General features: G+C 38.6%; 1 protein-coding gene across 1 annotated transcript in view; it reads right to left on the reverse strand.

Annotated features, from left to right (window-relative positions):
* The window catches only part of LOC139731786 (uncharacterized), a gene marked incomplete at its 5' end in the record, with an annotated part of 44,931 nt that overhangs the window by 16,468 nt on the left and 5,175 nt on the right, over positions 1-23,288 (reverse strand). Inside the window, one exon of the mRNA XM_071642662.1 lies at positions 14,462-14,553. Coding sequence (XP_071498763.1) covers positions 14,462-14,553 — 92 coding nt within the window. The remainder of the gene's footprint in view (positions 1-14,461; positions 14,554-23,288) is intronic.

Consider the following 23,288-nt stretch of genomic DNA (forward strand, 5'->3'; position numbering starts at 1 on the left):
CGAGCAGTAATGGTCCCATCTCCCCCTCTTTCCTCCACAGCCTCCCCCCCCCCTCTTGTTCTCTCCCTATTTCTCCATTTCTCTCTTGTTGTACTCTTTGTATTTTTCTTCACTGTGTTGCAGAGGAGATAAATTGATACATGTTTAGCTTGGCTGCCTCCCTTCCACTCTTGCTGTGCCCCCTCAAAAGAAAAAAAAAATGAATGAAAAGAAACAGATATTGTTCATGTTTTACGATTGTTATGCCTAAAAGCAGATGTCCTGGAAGTAATGCCCCCTTTTGTACAGTTACAATCTCAACCTGCTTCCCATTTCGACTCAGACGAGCTTACGTGTAAATCTGGAGGACGCAGATGGTTCCATTGACATACAGTTAAAGGCATTTAGGCATTTGTAAGCAAAGTAAGGCCACTTTTGACAAAAAGCATGGTATCCGAAATAAAGGCCAGGGCTTTATCTAAAGCTCAACTCTAATCCCCCTTGTTAAAATAAAAACTAAAACATAAAGCATGCAAAAAATGTAACAGTGACTGCATAAAAACACTTTTTAAAGAGTACCACCTACCACAGCCATCAAATTTAATACACATCATTAGCAAAAAGAGAAGTACAGTCAACCTCGCGTAAGTCGACATAATCGGGACTGAGAAAAACACGTCGACTTACGCGAAAGTCGACTTACGCGTAAGTCGACATTTTGTCGACTTATAAATAAAAAATAATTTCCCCTATACAGAGTAAGATCACGATGCAGATCGCCACCCAGATCTTACTCATTTTGCCGCCAAAACATACCTACTGACATTAGCAACAATTATGTTTTAGTTCATGCATAAATCTCGCGCGGATTAGTAAACGACAACGCACAATTTCCAAATTTCTTTAGAGATTCTGAGAGAGCGGGATCGGAAACCTGGGCCTGTTTCTAGACACTGTACGTTTTAAATTTGATTTTAAAAATCAAACGCATATTCCTCAAATTGCATGCAACTTTGCGATTTAAATTGAAGTGCGTTGCTGCGAAGATATGCGTGTGAATTAATATGATTCTGTCGAGATAATTTTTCAGTGCCGACTGAGTTGAAATAGGATGTGTGATTTTTCCCTCCCTAAGTCGCCATATTTGTTTTGCTTAAATTTCTATTGCCATACTCTGAAAATGAATTGTTCTCGCGCTCCGATTCGCAACATTACCGCTCTGTACGGCGCAGGCCAGTCTGAAATAAAAAGAAGAAGAAAAGATTGTTAATCCGAAAACGACATCTTTACTAACCTTCGTAAAAACAAATCTCTTTCCATCGTCGGACTAATTTAAGTTTGGACTGAGATTCAAACCTTCGGCATCGCGAACTGTAACAATAATTTGCTACTATTTTTTTCATTGACATTTCTTGAAGTAGCATGCGTTTCTGTAGTTTGAAACGAGTAAAATGTTGCGATGTCTTTCCCCTGCTAGTGCAGACTAAGTTCGGTCACGGCGAAAGTTCCGCTACGAAATAAAAAATAATGCAAGTCTTTTCAACAATAACAAACTTCCGTATAGATTTTTATGCGTTTAAACACAGTTTCTAGTTTCGTGCAAAAACCACCAGTCTTTTCTGAAACGCTCTTGCGTTTTAAATACAGCGTTGCTTGTGATTTGATGGACTTGCATTTGATTTTTAGAATTGCGTTTAAACGCAATTGAGTCTAAGTTTCTTACAATTTTGTAGTTTCGGATGATTATCAAACGCAAGTCTTTTCAGCGTTCCGTGTGATTTGATGGACTTGCATTTGAGTTTCGGGGTTGCGTTAAATTTTTAATTTTGCGTACGAAATAAGAAATAATGCAAGTCTTTTTAAAAATAACGCACTTCCGTAGATGTTTAGAGATGCTTTTAAACGCAGTTTCTAGTTTCTTACGAAAACCGCGAGTCTTCTCTGCAACGCTCTCCCTTGCGTTTGAATACAGCGTTGTGCGTTATTTGATGGAGTTCATTAAATTTTAGAGTTGCGTTTAAACGCAATTGACTTAAAATAAAAGTTCCCTACAATTTTCTAGCTTCGTATGATTATCAAACGCAAGTCTTTTCAGCGTTCCATAATGATGGACTTGCAATTGCATTTGATTTTCAGAGTTGCGTTTAATTTTTAATTTTGCGTACGAAATGAAAAATAATGCAAGACTTTTCAACAATAACGCACCTCCGTAGATGATAAGAGATGCTTTTAAACGCAGTTTCTAGTTTATTACGAAAACCGCAAGTCTTCTCTGCAACGCTCTTGCGTTTGAATACAGCGTTGCACGTGTTTTGATGGACTTCATTTGATTTTTAAAGTTGCGTTTAAACGCAATTGAGTTTCAGGTTCGTACAACTATTTTCTAGTTTCATATGATTATCAAGCGCAAGCCTTTTCAGGAACGCACTTGCGTTCATGTGCAAATTTGCTCGTGATTTGATACACCTGCATTTGATTTTTAGTTGCATTTAATTACATGTAGTTGCATTTTAATTACTTTTCTAAAAACGGGCCCAGGTTTCTAATACCGCTTCGGAATAATTAACGTTAGAATATTCGGATAAACGGGAAAACCTATTTCATGTTCTGATAATGATTCTCTACTAGGACCTATAGGTGTACAAAATTTGTGCATTTTGAGAATAACGAGGAGAAGAAAAGGGGGAAAGTGAACTGCTTTGGGTACTACATGTAATTCTCCAATGTAAATGAGTGTATGCCATTTCTATTCCGGCGTATCGATACAAGACAATGGACGCATGGCGCGAACGCGCCGTACACTAGCGAATTACCCAGTAGAAATGCGGCAAATCGGAGCGGGAAAACAATTCTTTTTCAGAGAATGGCGATAAGATTTTGAGCGAAAAAAATTATGTCGACTTAGACGAGGGAATTAACACGTATTTCAGCTCAGTTGGCACTCAAAAATCAGGTCGACTTACGCGAGTTGTCGACTTATAAATGTCGACTAAGACGAAGAAATTTTCAAGGAATAACAGAGGCAAAAATCTGGACTTTTTTATCGTGTCGACTTAAGCGAGTTGTCGACTTATGCGATGTCGACTTAAGCGAGGTTTACTGTAGTTCCACTCTTTGACATTTATACCTGTGAATAAACCACAATGAATTACATGTATTACAATTACAAAGTTGATATGAAATCAAGGCTCAGGCCCAAGCAGTTGTTGGAAATTCACTCATCACACTCATACAAAGGAGACCTGTATAGATAATAACACTAGTGCAGGGTATCATTTTACTAAAAAAACATTATTTCAAGGCTGTTAAGAAATATCTATTGCCACACAAAGTACTTGGCAAGAGCCCAACATATTCTATAGTGCATTTCATGCTCATTGTTTAGACACACAAAAAAAAAAAAATGAAAAAAAAAAAATGACGAGACAGTATGTTCAAGGGCTCATTACTTTGGTATGCAGACTCAAAGCACACTGTGTGTATTTGTGCTGACTCTTCCAACACGTTCAATCCCATGTCCCCTGGTTTAGCAGATGATGACGATGATGATGATGATAATAATAATAATAAGAAGAAGAATAACAATAATAATATTATAATTGCATTAATATGATGCTTTATATGGGTGTTTCTAAGCGCACAGAGCAAAGCATATTATGCATCTTAGATTCTCTACTGTCAGTTTGACAATTTTACAAATTTTCAAATATTTGTCTCAGAAAAAATAACAAGCAACAAATTAGTAAACACATAATTAATCAATTAATTGATTAATTAATTCAATAAATCTGGGGGTCTGCTTGGCTAGAGTGACTGGCATGGATGCCACTACATTTGACATTCAAATTTCAAAAAGGAAAGAGTAAGAAACACTTTATTTGCCTTTTGTGGGAGTCCTAAGCCAGGTATGGTAGGCATCATGCCAATCATAGATACCATTCTGGGATGACATATTCTATGGAGAATGGATGTGTTATACTCAAGAATTGTTGCTTCTCAAAAATACCAAGAGCCATTTTGCAAATACCAAAAATGCATTTTTCCCACTTGTACACAATCCTATAAAAATATTGACTATAAAACTACAGCACTTGGGAATAAAATTACTTTGTTGATGCCAGGAATAAAAACAAATCATAAAACTTTCCGAATGTACACTTTTATGTATACATTGGCACAAATACCACCGTGTCAATGAAACATGAAACTTTCAACTTCCTCATTTTGTGCCAAAATTAATTTCAAAGACGCTCTTTACTGTGCCCAATTTTGATGATACTTTTATTGTTCTTTTCAGTTGATTTTACTCAAGTTACATTTATCAAAGGTAAACTTTAACTGGGCGTTTGACCTTCGTGATCAAACTTTATGTATCTCAGGGATTTGCAAAAGTATTCAAGTTCATGATATATACAAATTTTTAGGAAATTGAGAGTGAAAACAGACTCTTCGATAAAAGTGGAAAAGTGACTGGTTTTTGATAATATACGTTCAGATAGGACTGAGTCAGGGACTGGATGGAAGTCACATGGCCCAGACAAGAAAAATTTATGAACAAAACATCATAATATCAGTTTACATGACTGGAATCTTCAATATGGGTGAAATAAATAGTTTAGACAGTTAGGCCACACATGTCTATATCAAAACTAAATAAACTAAAAACTAGATTAAAAAGAAAAAAAAAACTAAATACACTAAAAAGCTAAATAAACTAAAGGGTATTTTTTCTTGTTTTGTTCTTATTCAAACCTTATTTTACTTTGATTCTTCCTCATTGACTTTATTGACTTTTGGCCTGGGATAAATCAGGTAAACTTTTCATTGATAGATTTTATTCATTGCACAAGAAGGTTCTCTGTATTATTTGTGATACTGATTTTTATCTACATACCAATCGTTTGTTTCACGAACATAAAATGATCAAAATTCATGATTTATACGATTCTCATTCAGGACAGCACAGACCTAAACTCAATTATAATGACCTTCCAATAACATTATCTGAAATATTGATCAAAGGCTGCGTTATCAACTTCCCCATGTTTGAAAAGCATTTCGATGCCCTCTATTGAAACGCCTTTGCAAACGTCTTTCAGAACACATTTCTTGAGTTAGTGCGTGTATCAACTCTGTTGTGAGTCGATTAGGTGGCACTGTTACTGCGCAGCTCCCTTGCGCAGTTCGATCCGAGGAACGGAGATGCGTAGTTGACAGTGGTTGGCGTGGGCAGGTCCAAGCTATCAACACGTTTCCAAACAACTTTGCTTTTTTTCAACTCTACAGAAACGTGTTTCTGGCTCAAACACACGCAATCGCATTTTTTTTTTTTTTTGCATTTCTGAAATGCATTTCTAACCCCATAATCAAAACAAGTTGCTTGGAAACCTGACTTCTGCGGCAGAAGTGAGTTGATAAACGAACCACCAAAAAGTTACATTCACAATTATCCAACAAGATAGTCAAACTCATTACATTTACTTTTTAATAGAACAATGTCTGCTAAATAAATAAATGAATAAATAAATGAAAAATCCCATTCACTGGGTCTAAACTCATGAATTCACTGGAGACAAGTTTAAAAGAAATACCTACAATTATCTAGTTTGCCATAACTTTAAGGAGATCATTCAGGAATAAGTTAGTTAATAATTTATTCCTGAATTGTCTCTTAAAGTTGTAATACAGCGATACAAAGATGTTCTGTTTGAAATTATCAATCCTCCTGCTTGAAATCCTCTCCTCCCTCCATCTCTTCTTTCCCATCTCATCTCAGCTTGTCTCATCTATTCCCTCTATTTCTTATCCTCTGTTACCATCTTTTTTTCATAATGCAGAGCTTTGGTTTTAGTTGTTTTTTATGCCATTTTGGTATATACTCTGTTATGTGTTTAATCATGTCACTATCATGTGATTCAATGGGGGGGGGGGGGGCTTAAGCAATACAAGCTGTGCTTTTGATTTAGGCTCCCCACTTTGGCTGTGATGACGACAACGTATTCATCATTTGTTGTAAACGTATACTGTTATCAAAATAAACGTTTGGACTATTTTTGTATGCCAAAAAAAAGACAAAATGTTATTGTATACTAATAATCCTTGTCACTAAGTTATGTTTATTTCTTTGTTTTGTGAACAAAAAGAGGACATGATTTCAACTCAATCAATCAATCAAACTTGAATACATTGCTAGTAAATAGTTATGGTTCCTAAAATTGACAAACAGTCAGCAGCAGAGCTTCAAAATGTATTCAAATGTATGGATGTTTCATGTCAACTATTACCAGCCAGCATCCCTTTGTTTACCACAGTTCCTTTGTGCTTATCTACTATACAACATAGTGGATACAAAGGTGCCATGTTAGGCAAGGCCCAAGTTAAACTATGGAGAATCATCATGGACAGGAGGTCATCGCGGGCTGTGTGTGATTTTATGTCACACTGCAAATGCTCTGCCACAGATATATTACAGCTCAGTTTGTTTACTGCTTACGTCATATATTTACTGAGTCTAAATTTTCATGAATCGGGCGTTCCCGACATTTCCGCAAGTGGTTAAATTTGCAACTGTGGAGTATCAGTAGTGAACTGAGAAATGTATGCGTGTACGTCGCATTCATGTCTGATGAGAGTCATTATTTTCGCGTGTCTTTAGATTCGCGAATAGCACCCCATTCACGAAATCCGCAAAAATAAAAACCTCGCGAAATATTTGCCGTATACAGTATATCTCTTTCAACTTCGTCTCTGAAAATGACTGAAATACAGCAAAACTTAATTTAGTGCCGTGTTTCATTTCTGTTGCATGAGCTTCATAAAGATATTGTAATCTTCCAATTCCAATGAGCCCATGTATCTGACAAGAAACTTCCATCAGCTCCCCCCCCCCCCACAAGAAAAAAAAAAACCTTAAACAAAATACCATGACAACATAAAACCCTTGCTACAACAGTGATTGTATATCTGGTTTTATTTTTGTTTTTCATGGAAGCATTTCAAAATTATGCAATACACACACAATGGGACATACTACACCCATACGGTTTCAGCTTTGAGCACGCTTACATCAACGTTGTCTTTCAGTGATACGGGAGAAGTGACACATCTCCCATCTTTTTTTCTTTTTTTTAAACAAAGCAAGTGATAAGTTCTCGCTCTGCTTTAATCGGGGCCCCTGCCTGTAATGACATTATTAAACAAAAACAGTGAGACATGTCGGGACTTGCCTCGAAAGCAGTTCAATCTCAGGTCACACCTCATGGAATCCCTCCAAATAAAAAAAAAAAGAGAGAGAGAAAAAAAAAAAAAGCGAGAGAACCGGGTCGAGATCATCTCCCCCTGCTCAAAATAGATTCCGAGACGAAATTATCCATCATTCCAGGGTATTGTACAGTGTGCAATCTTCCGGAAAGCGATTTCAAATGCTGTGCCCTCATGAAGCTGTATTGTGTCAGCGAGAGTTGAACAATGCACTGAGCGAGTCAATGTATCACACTCACACACAAGCTCTAATTCCCTCCATCTCCCCATCAGCCCCCCCCCCCCCCCTCCCCCTTTCCCAAAAATCAAATATACCCAGTTTGCCATAAATTCATTCTGCTTGCCACTGGCTGAAGTCTACAAAATGGTGATGTACCTTCCAGGGCGTTCTCTCCGAAAAATCGCAGCGCTGGAACATTTCACATGGTAATATGCCTGTTTGGTGGTGGGGCCAAGGATTCAGAAGATTGATGGGGAGGGGGGGATTTAACAAACCTTCAACATTTATGAAATGAGAAAATTAAATGGTTATGCATGCTGTCAGGCTATCAACATCATTTTCATCTTCATGATACCGGAGTTCTTTCATAATTGAAGAATGTCTTTAGCCTTCCTGAGTAAATACCACAGTGATAATTGATGACAGAGATCCCCTGTTTTGTACACATATAGGCTGCCCATTTATCAAATCTGACACAATGCTATCATACATGCGTATTAAAAAGCAGTTTAAAAACACACAAAAAAAATTCTTACCACAAGATCTATTAATGGCAAAGAAGTCTTACTACACATCCACATGTCAACAATATAGTTAAGCGGGAATCTATTGAAAAACTTTATAATGTACTGTACTGATGCCCACAATGGGTGAAATAAGGATTCGTGTAGGCCTGCAATTGTATAGCCTATCAGACATGATTCAAATCATAGAAAATGTTCTTTACAAGTTGAGTGAACGACATGACTGGTTAACTGCTTTAATAAACTGATGACCATGCAAACTGCGATGATAATGTATGTGGCGATGATATGTTGCTATGATCACAGAATAACTGTGATATCACTATACATGTAAACAAAAAATTGTGACATTCATTAAATCAAAAAACAACAGTGGATGGACGATAAAAGGTAGTTATTACCTGCATATTTCTCATCAATATGCCAGAAAAAAAAAACTAGATATATCGCTATGGCTACTGATATGCCTCCGCCATAATGCAAGGTTCTCCTAATAGGTCTATAGTACAATGTCTTGACAATGTGTGATGACAGTTTCACACAATTGGCAAAGTATTAAAATGACAGGTTTGACACAAATGTGCTGAATGTTCACTTTCCTAGAACTAGGTTCAATTGGATGAATGATTAAAATGTCAGAGTGCAGGTATTTGGGGAACTGATGATTTTTACTTGACTTTTGACCCTTTTATAAGTTTATGCATTGAGTAATTTTCAAGGTATTGGGAAAATGTATAATTTCAGTATCAAATGGGAAAATAGCATTATCTAAACCTCGCCTTTGACCTTTGACCTCACAGTTCCAAACAGAATCACTATTAGGTTGAACATGCATAAATATGTAAGTTTCATGATGATACCTTGAGTTACTTTCGAGATATGGAGGAAAAAGTGCAATTTAGCACTTTCACTTGACCTTTGACCTTTTGACCTTTGACCTTTTGGCAAGAAACTTCCCCAAAAATATATAATGGGTAATACATGCCATACATCAAGTAAAAAAAAACAAAAAACCTTCAGACATATTGCATTTTAAGGAAAGTAGTGATATTTCGAGGAGTTGACCTTGACCTTTGACCCCCTGACCTTTGACCCATGACCCCAACTTCCCTAGATAATCACTGCCCATCGGTACAAGCATATACACTAAGTTCCATGAAGATACCTTGAACCATTTGCGAGATATGGAGAAAAACATGAAATTTCAAATTTTTTTTCTCACAAAATAACCTGTGACCTTTGACCTTTGACCCTGTGACTCTAAAATCCACACAAAGTATTATCCCCCAAGGATATACCCTCATACCAAGTTTGATGTAAAACCACCACACGGTTCTTGAGATATCGACAAAAACAAAACGGGACGGACGGACGTACGGACGTACGGACGGACGGACGGACGGACGGACGGACGGACGGACGGACGACCCGAAAACATAATGCCTCCGGCCACTTCGTTGCGGAGGCATAAAAAGAATACTTAAAAAATCTAAAATTCTGTCCAGGTTTGTAAGTCTGCAGTCGGGTAATACATCATGTTACACACACGACTGCTCCAGGGGTGATGGCTACGGCACATGCACGCCGGGAGAGGGAAAAAGCAAGTCTGCCGGACGCATGCAACAGCAACGTGACATGACATACAACTTCTGTTCTGTACAGGGAAGCTGATATCTCAATACAGCCGGATCAAGGATATCATAATTTTGCCCTTGTTTGGGGGGTGGGGGTGGGGGGTGAGTGGGGAGGAAAAGGGTTAAGGGGAAGAGCTGGGAAGGGGTTTGTGTTAGAAGTCTGTTTAGATGAAAGTACTGTGCTGGAGGCACATATGATTGATAACAATCCTTCTGACAAAGTGTGGGTGTTCTTTCCTGCATTCTAACCCCAGTTTCACCAGAAACGTCCAACACATGAATAAGTTCTTCATATCCTGTTACCAAGCAACATGTGTAGACCCTGGGCTGTAAATGCAACAGCATGGATAAAATGGCTTTTAGCCAGAACATGCCTGCCAAGTTTTTAACAACTGTTAAGGGGAAGTATGGTGAAGGATAGACTACTCTATATACAGTATATATTTAGCGAGTCTATTTTTTTTTTTTTAATCCGGACCTCCCAACAATTTCGCGAGTACCGGTAGTTGAATTTGCAATTGCAGAGTACAGTATTATCATGCACCTTGTTCATGTATTGTGCATTGCATACCAGTACATGTATGTGTGCACTTCACATTCATGACGGGATCAGAGTTAGTATTTCCGCAAGTTCTTAAATTTGCGACTAGCACCCAACTCGATAAATTCACGACAATAAAAACTCTACAAAATGCAGTGTAGATGGTGCAATACAGTATTGTTTCAAATGAGAGAGGTGAATCCACGTAATAAAGCATTACAACTTTCAAAAACATGCACAGAGTGCTCCACAGCACGTGAGAGACACAGCAATCAAAGGGAAATCCTGGACCTGTTCAAAGTTTGCCTGCACGGAAAGAGCAATATTTTGCAAGCACAACAGCAAGACATTAATTGGATTAAGGGAAATTGTGAAAGTTTAAAGATTTGCTGATTTTTGCCCAACAGTTCCCAAACAGTTGATATGAATGTCCAAATGAGTGAGCTGATGATGTCATCATGCCATAATTTTCCATTGATTGTGCTAAAAAAAGAAAAAGAAATTCAATTATTCAGCTATAAAAAGTTTACAGCATACTGTACATGAAATGTTATTCTTGGCTAAATAACTTGAAAATAATGATCAGTCAGATATATCTGAATTTGAGACTGGGGCAATAATTGTGTCTGAACCCCCCCCCCCAAAAAAAAAACAAAAACAAAAAAAAACAAAATAGATATTTCAAACGCTTTTGTGCAGGTTGTATGGCACATTGTGTGGCAATAGCATTATCAACTCACTACTTGCATTTGCACACATCTCCACTGATTGTTCAAGAACTGAACTGTGAAAATTAAAGACACTTCACAATTTCATAACTTCCATATTTTTTGAATGATTTTGGTCAAATATTCACTGTTGTGTCTGTTGAATTTTACTCTTTCTTTACAGATTAAATTCCCCTTTAACTGTTCACTACAGCATGAACACATGCATCAATACCAATAATGACTCTTCAATGAAAAACAAAGTTTCAGTAAACATCAACAGCTTTGAGGAGGAGGAGGGGGGGGGGACCACAGATTTAACTTTTCGCCACTGTCGAAAGTTTTTAAATGTGGTACAAATAACAGATTACGATAGGAAGAGTGAATAGTTCTATTTAATCTTGTAAAAAGCAGATTGAAAAGAAGGTTCTCTTAATCAAACATAGCAGACTAGATTATGAAATAACTTGTGACAAAATAATCAAATACTGCCGCATAAAAGAAATGCATGCATGTCACTGTCAATACAATGGAGTAAGTATGCATTCTCATTTGAGCTATGCATTACAAGCATTTTCCATTTATTCAAATCACAAAGAAAATGTGTACAGTGTATACAACCACGCACTATCCATCTCCCGTAGATGTTTCCTTTCTTGCCTCTTTCCGATTACAAATCTATATTTCTTTCACCAGAGATGAGCTTTATTGTAATAATGTTGTGCGCTGGACTGAAGTCCAGGTTCAAGCACTTCCCGGCAAAAACTGAGATTTGGTTTCCGTGACAACCAAATCATGCATACAAATAAACAGCATTCTTTATGAGGCAGAAGCAAATTTAATACAAACAATCCTGGAGGAATAAAATGTAATAGAATAGTTTATCAACAGATATGAAAGTTTGCACATATTTTTTGTTGCAATATAAGTTGTTTCTGATTACTATAGACCAGAGACCGTGCATGAGGCTCACCTAACATAGCAACAATTAAAGGGAACGCAAACCCAAAGAGCAATGTGGATTGAGTGAAAGCAGCAACTTTGGTAGAACACATCAGTGAAAGTTTGAAGAAAATCCGACAATCGATGCAAAAGTTATGAATTCTTTAAGATTCGGTGTTGGAACTGCTGGATGAGGAGACTACAATTGTACTAGAGGTTATGATGTATGAGTGGACAACAAAATAAAGAAAATATAAAGAAAATTCCACAAAAATTGATTTTTCATGAAAATTACAAATTCCATCAACTTGATACTGACATACATGTATATTAAGGGTAGCAATTATTCCCCCCTGCTTTCTGAAAGCGGTTAGTCACGTGCTCTTTCATAATGCTAGAAAAGTGAATTTTTGCTGAATTTCCTTTATATTTTCTTTCTATTGTTGTCCACTCATACGTCATAACCTCTAGTAGTCTCCTCATCCAGCGGTTCCAACACCAAAACTTTAAAAATTCATAACTTTTGCATCGATTGTCCGATTTTCCTCAAACTTTCACTGATGTGTTCTACTAATGTTGCTGTTTTCACTCAATCCACATTGCTCTTTGGGTTTGCGTTCCCTTTAATGTACACGCAAACTGGATTCAAAGTGCTGTATGCACCATATATTTAGCAAATCCAATTTTTCACGAATCGGGACATCATGATTATTTGGCGAGTGGTTAAATTCATGATCTTGGAGTGCAGTAATAGACAAAGAAATGTGCACATGTCAGGCTGTATTCATGTTGGGATCAGAGTTAACATTTTTTATACGTTGTTAGATTTGTGACGAGCACCCAGCCTGCAAAATTCACGTAAAAAAGAAAATCTAGCTTAAAATATACGAATATGGCATTTACAGTATTGCAGAGCATCAACTATAAAATTGGTTGCAAGAGCTTAATACAGTTACAAGGTCAATACAATATGAAAAATATGCATAAATTTCATATCCATCGATATGAATACACAAGTCAAAGGGCCCATTGCTAGTCTTAATAACCTTGGAAACGTTAACCAATGGCCAGAGCTCTGAGCATTGAAATAATTCTCTAATACAGAGATCCACCTTTTTCATGACATGTAGGCCTATTCTATTGTTTTTCAAAAGTATTTCATGCATGGAAAACAAATGAGATTTATTCAAGCTTTGCCACAAATAATTTTAAGTTGCATTTGACTAACTTATGCAATGTGATCAACCACATGCAAATTTGCTTTGCCAGGTACCTGAATATCAGTCAATATTTTTCAACCTTTTATTTCATCTGAAGTTTGTTCTGACGATACCCAAAGCTTTTGTGCTGTGATGAAAACAATTTTCAAAGCATTATGACTGACCTTCCCTTGAACTCTCTCTCTCAGACTACGAGACATAAGGTGAATAGACCAGTTTATTGACGTGTATGAAATTAAATGGTTTTCTATTTCTCTTTATTTCTCTACCCTTACCCTCCCTTCCCCATCACACTCCACCCCTGTGTAGGACCTTGAAACAAGTTATTCCATTTACTTCTTCCTACTCAATATTTTCAACGCTTAGACCGGATTCCATTTCTAGTGATATTAGTGACTACAAAGCTGGGAAAACCCTGGTGCTTTCTTATGACTGAGTAATGACTTCTATGGAAGTGTTTGAAGAACCAACACACTGGGTGCGTTTATCAACTCACTTCTGGCACAGAACTATTAGGTTTTCAAACAACCTTCAGGGAGTTTTGGGCAGTTGATGAATAATGCAAAGCTGTTTTGATTATTGCATTAGAAACACATCTCTGAAATGCTGAAAAAGGTGTGACCGCATAAGCATTTGAGCCAGACATGCATTTCTGTAGAGCTGATAAACGCAAAGTCACTGCTAAACTCGTCGAGAGCTCAGACCAGCCCACGCCCATCACTGCCAACTACACATCTCCTCAGGTCAAACTGTGCAGTGATAAGGCCTCTCAATCGACTCAAGACAGAGTTAATAAATGCAACAACTTGAGAAACGTGATCCGAAAGGCGTTCACAAATGCATTCTGATAGTGGGTATTGAAACGCATTTCTAACAAGGGAAAGTTGATAAACGCAGGCACCGCCCAGACAGACAGAGCAATATGATTACAGTCCGACCTTGATTATCTCACCTCAAATTGTATCTCTTTTCTGGATCTCTCTATTATTCAGACATGGACTGGCGCACACATGTCCGTATGTTTCCAATGTGAAAGTACTAAATAACAATTCTCTTGCAATTACAAGAAAATTAGAAATCTGGGACATGAATGTTGATCATTATGACAGATATGATGTGCACTAATACCAACCAGAATGCTGATGCATGAAGAACAAAGACCGAGTGAAGAGAAAGGAGCATTTCCACTCATATTCCATTTCACTAAAATCATAAAGCATGCATGTACTGTATCATGTAAATCATCATAGTAAACGGTAAATTATCAATGCCCTGTGTGATACCCAAAACAAGTGTCCGGCTTGAGCAACATCTCACCTACATGTAAATCCAGCAATGTCACCAATCCAATGAGCATTGGTCCCGGCATGGCCGGATATTAAAGTGAGGCTGGACCAAGGAGGGATACCTCCTTGGTTGGACTCGACTACTTACCTCTTGTACGATGCCTCATGCTCCTGGTTCCCGGAGGGTAGCTGGAGGTAGAGCCACAACTTCTCCTTCTCCCCCAGTTTTCTCACGTCCGCCTGATGACCACAACGGGGGGATGCGGCAGAAAATAAAACAAAGGAAGAAAAGAGGAAAAGAAAGGAAGGAGAAAACAGAAAGGGGAGGGTGAATTCAGTAGTCAGTCAAAAACGACAACAATAACAGCAACAACATTCAACACAAAACAGATCCAGAGACTTTTGTGTAAGACATAACAATAGCACTATCGCGACTGCGGTCTTAAAAACAGGGTTGAAGTTCAATGCAGGACCCACATTCAAGTTGACTTGAATGAACAGCTAGGCGAATCAGACTCAGAAGATGGAAGTTTCCCATGCTTCAACGGAACGGTGACACAAATTCAGCCCCCTTTCCCCTCAAAAGTCGACGTTACTTGGCTATCACCAGACTGCAATAATTTGATGGGAAGGATTTGTCTGAAAATGCAGTGAAACTTAATGCTGTCACTGCTGCATAATCCAAGATGACTCAGGAGTAAATCCTTTGTCTAAATCACCCAATTGTCCAAATAGCAAGAGGTCAGCATTTTTTTGCACCACTATGCAGCAGGACAAAGTTGGGGCTATGTTGGGCTCAGTATGCCGGTAATCTAATATAGAGCTTCTGCTGAAAACTGCTTAAAGGACAAGTTCACCTAATACATATGTGTGTGGTAAGGTGGTGTGTGGATTGAGTGAATCCAGCAATATTAGTAGAACAAATCAGTGAAAGTTTGAGAAAAATTGGACAATCCGTTCAAAAGTTATGAATATTTAAAGTTTTAGTGCCACCATCACTGGATGAGAAGACTACTACAGTTTATGATGTTGTATGCGTAGAATTATATCAAGAAAATATACAGAGAATTTCGTCTTTCTTTTTAAAGCACACATTCTGTTGACTACGGTAGTTAATGACATATGTTAAGGGCAATATCTAGTCTCCCTGATTTCTGAAAAAGGCAAGTCAAGTGCTCTTTTATCATGCGAAAAACGGGAAGATATGTTGAATTTTCTTTCTATCAGTCTTGGCATGTGACATCACAAACTGCGGTAGTCTTCTCATTCTGCAATGGCGGTGCTGCAACTTCCAAAATTCATGGCTTTTGAACGGACTGTCTGACTTTTCTGAAACTTTCACTGATGTGTTCTACAAATATACATATAGCTGCATTCACTCAGTCCAGACACTACACATTTAATACATGCGGATTCCATAACTGGTAACAAGGATTTGTTGTTGCCTGCGGTTACATTTCACAGTACATTACTAAATTGCTTCCCTTCAGTATTCAAAGAAGAGCTTGATGCACAAAGTCTAACACATGTATTCTATGTAAATGTTTGAGGGAAAACAAGGAAAAGTAGAAATTATGCGGTGCGTAATATATGTCCCCGCCGGAAGTAGCATTTAGCAGCAAAATGTACAATATAGGTAAAAAGATGAAGGTCAAAGGTCAAAGAAGTCAAAGGTCAAAATTCTATGCAGAAGTTTTGAAGCCCTCACCTAGTGCCATCACATAAAGCAAACGGAATCAAAATCGGGTTAGAAATGGCAAAGGAGTAGCATTTTGTAGCCAATGTACAATATAGGTAAAAAAATCAAGGTCAAAGGTCAAAGAAGTCAAAGGTCAAAATTCTGTGTAGAAGTTTTGAAGCCCTCACCTAGTGCCATCACATAAAGCAAACGGAATCGAAATCGGGTTAGAAATGGCGAAGGAGTAGCATTTGGTAGCAAAATGTACAATACAGGTCAAAAATCAAGGTCAAAGAAGTCAAAGGTCAAAATTCTGTGTAGAAGTTTTGAAGCCCTCACCTAGTGCCATCACTTAAAGCAAACGGAATTGAAATCGGGTTACAAATGGCAAGGAGTAGCATTTTGTAGCAAAATGTACAATATAGGTCAAAAATCAAGGTCAAAGGTCAAAGAAGTCAAAGGTCAAAATTCTGTGTAGAAGTTTTGAAGCCCTCACCTAGTGCCATCACATAAAGCAAACGGAATCAAAATCGGGTTAGAAATGGCGAAGTAGTAGCATTTTGTAGGCAATGTACAATATAGGTCAAAAATCAAGGTCAAAGGTCAAAGAAGTCAAAGGTCAAAATTCTGTGTAAAAGTTTTGAAGCCCTCACCTAGTGCCATCATATAAAGCAAACGGAATCAAAATCGGGTTAGAAATGGCGAAGGAGTAGCATTTTGAAGCAAAATGTACAATATAGGTCAAAGGTCAAGGTCAAAGGTCACAACTGAAATTCTGTATAGAAGTTTCAAAGCTCCCATGTAGTGCTATCATATAAAGCAAACAGAATCAAAATCGGGTTAGAAATGGCGAAGGAGTAGCATTTTGAACATTTTGATCACACACGGACGCACACACGGACGGACGGACACACGGACGGACACACGGACACACACACGTACGGAGCCCGTTTCATAGTCCCCTGCTCGAACTCGTTCGGCGGGGACAAAAAAGTCACAATCTTTATCTCATGTATATGGTCAAAATAGTTGCCTTGGAATGCTGCTGTGATATTTTTCCATTAAGTAGGAGTTCCCATCTGAGTTCCAATCAAACAATAAACAGGTGCATCCAATATGAGTACATGCATGTAGGTATACCTAGATATGATTTGTGGATCTGCTGTCAGAAGGCATATTAATAACTACAATCATCATCATTGTTATAATCATCATATGATAACAATAATAACACTAATACAATGTTTATGCCTTTTCTATGCTATGATGTAACATGAGCAGTTTTGTGGGGGGGGGGGGGGGGTTGACAGTCATTTTCACATTACGGAGACCGCCTTGTTTTTATCTCCAATTTCGTCCACACTGACGTACCATCAGAATTGGGATCCATATTTTAGCACTGACTGCACACGTGTATGGCCATGTGCATTTCCCTGCTCAAGTAAACTGACCTCCTTTCGTTTCACCCTACAGGGAAAGTTTTGAGCATAATAACTGCAGCACTGCCGGCTGGCATGCTTCGCACACGGGGCTGCCATCCACTCGATATTGCGTCGACAGCCACTTTTTGATGCAAAGATGGAGATGCTGCCTCTAGAAAACAATCGTTAGCCTCCCCATCATTCACATGTCACATGACTTTTACACGCGTCCAACGCACCTGCATTTAACACAGTCAATTCCCGACAGAGCCTTCTGTCTGCAGAACACTAGACCTCCACTGGGCCTAAATATGATTTGCAAATCCTGTTTTCTTTTTTTTAAATGAGCTACGTTCAATTCTTCCAAGATATTTGTGCTAGCGACATTTGAGCATGACATAGAAAAACTCCTAAATCGGGTCCATATATTCCTTGCCATAATTCACCGCTTCCTTCCTCATCATCACTGTGCATCTCATGGAACTTGAAAGTCATTCTCCTCTCTGCCTCCCCCCCCCCCTTAAAAAAGAACAGAAAAAGGAAAACAGGAGAAGCCATTCAACTTATGAATCTAGGACACCCGTACCACTAATGACATTACTGCCTTTGGCACCCTCGAAAGGATGGGATGGAATGAGAACATGGAAAACAAATTGGTGGTATGCAGCGCAAGTGTTAGATATGAACATATTTTTCATATCAAAAACAAAATAATCCTCTCCACGGTGTCCACTGTGCATGTGGAAACAGAAACATATTACAGAGCAGGCCATTTAATATCAGTCACACTTCATGAGGTCAGGTTAATGGTGTTGAGGCTGTACAGGAATATTTGGAATAAAATGTGTAATTTTAAATCACGATTCTAATGATGCATTTTGGCCATGTGTGTACATGCAAACTGGAATCATGGTCCGGAAGTGTTTTCCAATTACGATTATGGAACGAAACAGTTGTGTGTACAGATTGACCTCCAAATCATGTTTTGGGGGCTGAGCTTACAGTGACCTTTCAACCACTTCCACAGAAAAACCGCACTCCTCAAATGCTCACACTGCGGTCAAAGCGTGTGCTACATGTACTTGTAATTGCCGCTAAAGGGTGATTGATGGGTATTCAGAAAGAAGCCACACTTCCTCTCCTTGCTCCGAAATTCAAAACGGTGTGTTGCGTATACGGACAATAATTCTAACCATGATTGTAATCGTGATTGTAATTCAGCTTTGAAATTCCATTTTTAAACCTGTGTGAAAACTGCTTTTGTTACTCTCATGTACATCATTCATTCCACAAACTTGTTTACGTAAGTCGATATGCTTTAAAGCTTTCTTTGAAATGAATTCACCACTTCTGCCAAATCTCTTCTGTTCCATGTAAAACGTCATTCGCTCCCATCTCCACACGCAGCGGACATCATCGTGACATGGCACTAACTCTTGTATCTAAAGGTATTCATGAGGTGTATCGCTGCCAGTGGAAACTAGATGCTAATTTGTAGGATAACCTGCAATACTGCCCCCTTTGATGCATCAGCATATTGATGACTGTTAGTCAAACAGTTCCATAAATGACTAGTTATATCTCAAGATGGTATGTATGTTGATAAGCAAGCTCGTCGAGCAGTATGACATTTACTGTAGTGGCCGGCGATAAGGCCGCAATATTTTGAACAAAAATAAAGCAGTGAAGTTGCGGTGAGACCTATATGCCAGTACAAGCAAATTATTGTCTTTCCAACTCAGAGAATCATCTACCTAACCAACACACATAATCATGCATGGGACTATGCAATGCACCAATGAGCAACGTGATATCAACCACTGGATTATACAATTTTACGGACAATGCTTTGTTCTGCAATCAAGTGACGAAATGTTTTGGGGTTTGTTTTTTCATTACCTACTTTAAATCACTGTCACAGGTACATAAAAAAAAAAAATGGTCTAAAAAAAGAAAGCACAGTGTGATTGCAAGTTGGCGTGCTTACATGTAGGTAGCCATAGCGGTGATTGCAATCCTACAAGCATCACACAATAGCAGTATCGCATGCAATACTGCACTATTGAATATTGAATAGTACAGTGTGTATGAATGAAGACACACTGGTAATCTGCTATTGAATAGTGTGTACAGTACGCGCAATAGAAAACGCCCGACGAAAGTGCGTCCAAATTTCGTCCCAACGCTTTTTTCATTGTTGATTTCGTCGGGGACGTTTTCAACGCTTTTTGCGTCCAGACTTCATGGACGGATTTTGGACGAATTCAACGAATTCAACGAAATCCCCGAACACTTTTCCGAAGCTGTGGACGCTTTCAACGCTTTCGACGCTTTCAACCCTTTCAACGCTTTCACAACCCTCTGTACACATCACACACACAGCTACACTGTATACAAAGTTAGCTCGAATCGCGAATCGCTAGCTCTCCCTTCGTCGAAGTTGTCTAGGTTTCCCGTCCATTTCTCTCATTTTCTCTCTTTTGCTTTCGTATCATTGTATCCCTTTCTTTTCAGAGTACAATCATACTTCTGAGAGTTTAGTTTTCTCATTTTTATTAAGTGATTACCTTGTTTGCAACAATTTGGGGTGAGTTTTTGTTCGAGTGTTTGTTGAGTTTTTCGATTGAACGATTTGTCGATTATCTTCGTGTGTGCGAGGACATCGTACCCACTCGTTTGTTTCCGTGTAAGTATTTTTACCGTAAAGTGTCTTCATCGTTCGTCTTCACGCATCGGGTTTTCACCTAGTTTTCCTCATCGTAGTTTTCCACATCCATTTTTTTTTTTCCGGTGCAAGATACTCTGTGTATTTTCTGCTACGGTAAAATGCCATCGTCGATAGTTTTTGTGTATTCATCGTAGTTTTCCACCTCCATTTCATTTTTGTGTGCCAGATGTGTAGCTAGGTCTGCGATGTCTGAATCGTTTACAGGTTTGTTTTGAGAGGGATTTTGAGGGTTTCACGGTGGATGAGATTGACTGGAATGATAGTGATAATAATAATGATTCTACTATCTAGTGGTGTTGATATACGAGCTCTTTTGATGATGCAATTTATTTCGTGTGACCGACCATCATGACGTTGGCGATGACGAGTACGAAACGAGTAGCCTACACATGTACAATGTAGGCCTGTAAGACGAGAGTGACACTGACGACATGGCCTGGCCCTGGGGGGCGGTTTTAGTGTTGGCTCGCTCGATCGTGCACTGGAGTGGTCTAGAGACCTGCATTTTATTTTTTCATTTAATTGTATCCTTTTGCCTTTTCACTCTGGTTTACTGCTACCAAAATTTATGTCTCTGAAGAAACTCAACCAGAAGTTAGACAATATGTTTGCACATCAAGCCCAAGTCTGTCAATTGCGATGTTCCTACTCCTTTTTAACTCGAAATCCCATTTTCTTTGCTCATTTTTCCACTGATAAATTATTTAGAACTGTACTGCATTTCTGATGAATTGCTTTTGTGTTATATCAAGAGCCTGCTGAGTAGGTGTTTCATTCTATCCTTTCAATTATCTTTCTATCACTTTCTTCTTTGACCCTGGATGGAAAAGAAAAACCCTATCTTGCCATGTAAAGACAGAACACATACCATCATGAAATATCATGACATTACTAAAGTAATAAAAGAAATAGGAAAGTGATGAAAATTCTTGTTTGTAAAATCATAAATCAAAGGTGATTTCATATGAACCAGCTCTTTGAAACGTATTTAATTTGCCTATTGATACTTGCTTTGCAAGTACACTGTATACGTTTTCTCTCCCATGGACTTTGTGTCCCCCTTTTTTTATGTGCTTTAATGATTATTATTCTAGTTTGTTTTGTCAATATCATCATTATTGCTGTATCATTATTACCATACTTTGATATGGTTAATTGCATTTGTTGATTGACTCTCACTTTCATTTCGTTGCCTCCTCTTGGTACTTGTGCAGATCCTTTCTAGGGCTTGCTGTTTGCTCACCCCCCCCCCCCCCCTTTGCTGTTGCTATTTCACTCTTTACCTTTCTTTATCTCTCTGTTGTTCCTTATCTTGTTTGATGTTGCCTCCATATTCATCCTTTTCCTTCAATGGTTGCCCCCTGGCCCTCCCCTTCCCCTGCCTTTTGTCTGTCCATCCTCCTGCTCTAATCCCCCTCCCTTTACCTGTTGGGCTCCTTGCCCATGACATCCTACCCTCTCCTTTTGTTTTCTTTGTTTTGTGTCCCTTGCCTGTTCCTGACTGTTCTTGTTGTGTGAAGTCGCATTGTGGTTGCTTTTTCTGCCTATTTGCCATTTTGCTTCTGACAAAGATTCTGCTATGATCGAAAGCTTAGGTCCCTTTTGACTCTATCCTAAAAACATTCATGTACACTCCCCAAACTTGCTGGGCTGTAGTAATGGAAACTTCATTATCTAGCATGGGAGGGGGAATGCTTTCATTTTCTCAAGAGAGCATTTGTGTGAGAGAATGCAAAACTTGATTGAGTGTTGCCAAGTTGTTTTCAAGCTTCTTCATTTTATTTGATCTTAAGCATAATCACTTTCGTAAGTACATGTACAGTATTACGATTTCTTCTCCCCTGACTGTAATCGGAAAGTTCGCCATAACGATGATCGCTAATGTGTTTGGATGTGCCGATATGGGAAACACGTGGTTCAAAGGAATGCACCATGTGCTACTGCAAGTTTAATGGATAGAATGCGCCATAGGCTTAGTTACGGTAAACAGTTTACGTTCGATGCGAATGATTATTACGTCTTTCAGGATCGAGGAATAATACACACAAAACATGCAAACAAACAAATCCACGAACGAGTGTTGATAACCAAAATTCATATAATGAAAAGTAATAGGCAGTTTTGATGAGCGTGAAATTAATTGTCATAATTTTGCTGTTTAATCGGGTGGTGGCTGCATCACATAGGACATCGCAGTGAATTTGTCTAGGCATATGAGACATTTCATATATTTCTGTGATTGCATTTTTGAGTGATTAATCAATTCCTTTTAACAGTTCGGGAACATATAAATGCATTGTACTTAGATCAAGTACACAATAATCGACGGTTCGATGTATGCGCCTAAAGAAAGGCGAAAGAATCAGAACATCTTTGCAATGATTCCTTTAACTCAACTCACCAGCGAGTTCTTCGATCGATATTAGACCAGTGCGCGCATTCTTTCGACTGGCACCTGGGGTCTGGCACGCACCTGGTTTTGTGGAAATTTCCACAAAGGGAGAGGGTGGGGTTTTTCCAATCCCAAGAGACCGCATTACACAAGAAGACAATCTCGTCGCTTCTATTATTTTCCGTCACTTGTGTTTCCCCCTTATTCTTTGCTAATAATGAACATTTAGGTTGAACTTGATGATGGTTGTTCACACGTGGTTCCTTTTGTTGTGAGGTGTAGGTATTTTCTTTTTTATCATTCTTGGGAGGGGAAAGAAGAGTAAAAGAGGAAAAACTCATTTAAATAAACGAAGGGCACGTACGCTCAGCATCCACAGCAAGCCGTCTTTTACATCAGCATCGTTGATTATCATCACCATCATCAGGCATCACTCCGATAATTTTGTCCTTTTCTTAAAAACATTTAGAAACACGATCACCATCACTCGAGATAAACACGTAGCAGTGGCAGATCCAGAGGGGGCGCATGAGGCGCACGCCCCCTTTATTTATCGTTAAAAGAAAAGAAAAAAAAAAAGAAGTGAAACCCGGAAGTGGCACCAGAAATATTACAGAATTCCTGGATCCGCCCATGCCTGTACGAAAATAAATGACAACAAACAAAGTATCAACAACCTCCCCGACAACTACATAAACATTACCACAGAGCACACCGAAGCGGCTGGGATCAAACACCCTTCGAAATACTGCAGCA

Source organism: Diadema antillarum, unplaced genomic scaffold, assembly GCF_040938485.1.
Source record: "Diadema antillarum isolate AM-2024a unplaced genomic scaffold, OU_Dant_1.0 seq00000384_RagTag, whole genome shotgun sequence".
Taxonomy (NCBI): domain Eukaryota; kingdom Metazoa; phylum Echinodermata; class Echinoidea; order Diadematoida; family Diadematidae; genus Diadema; species Diadema antillarum.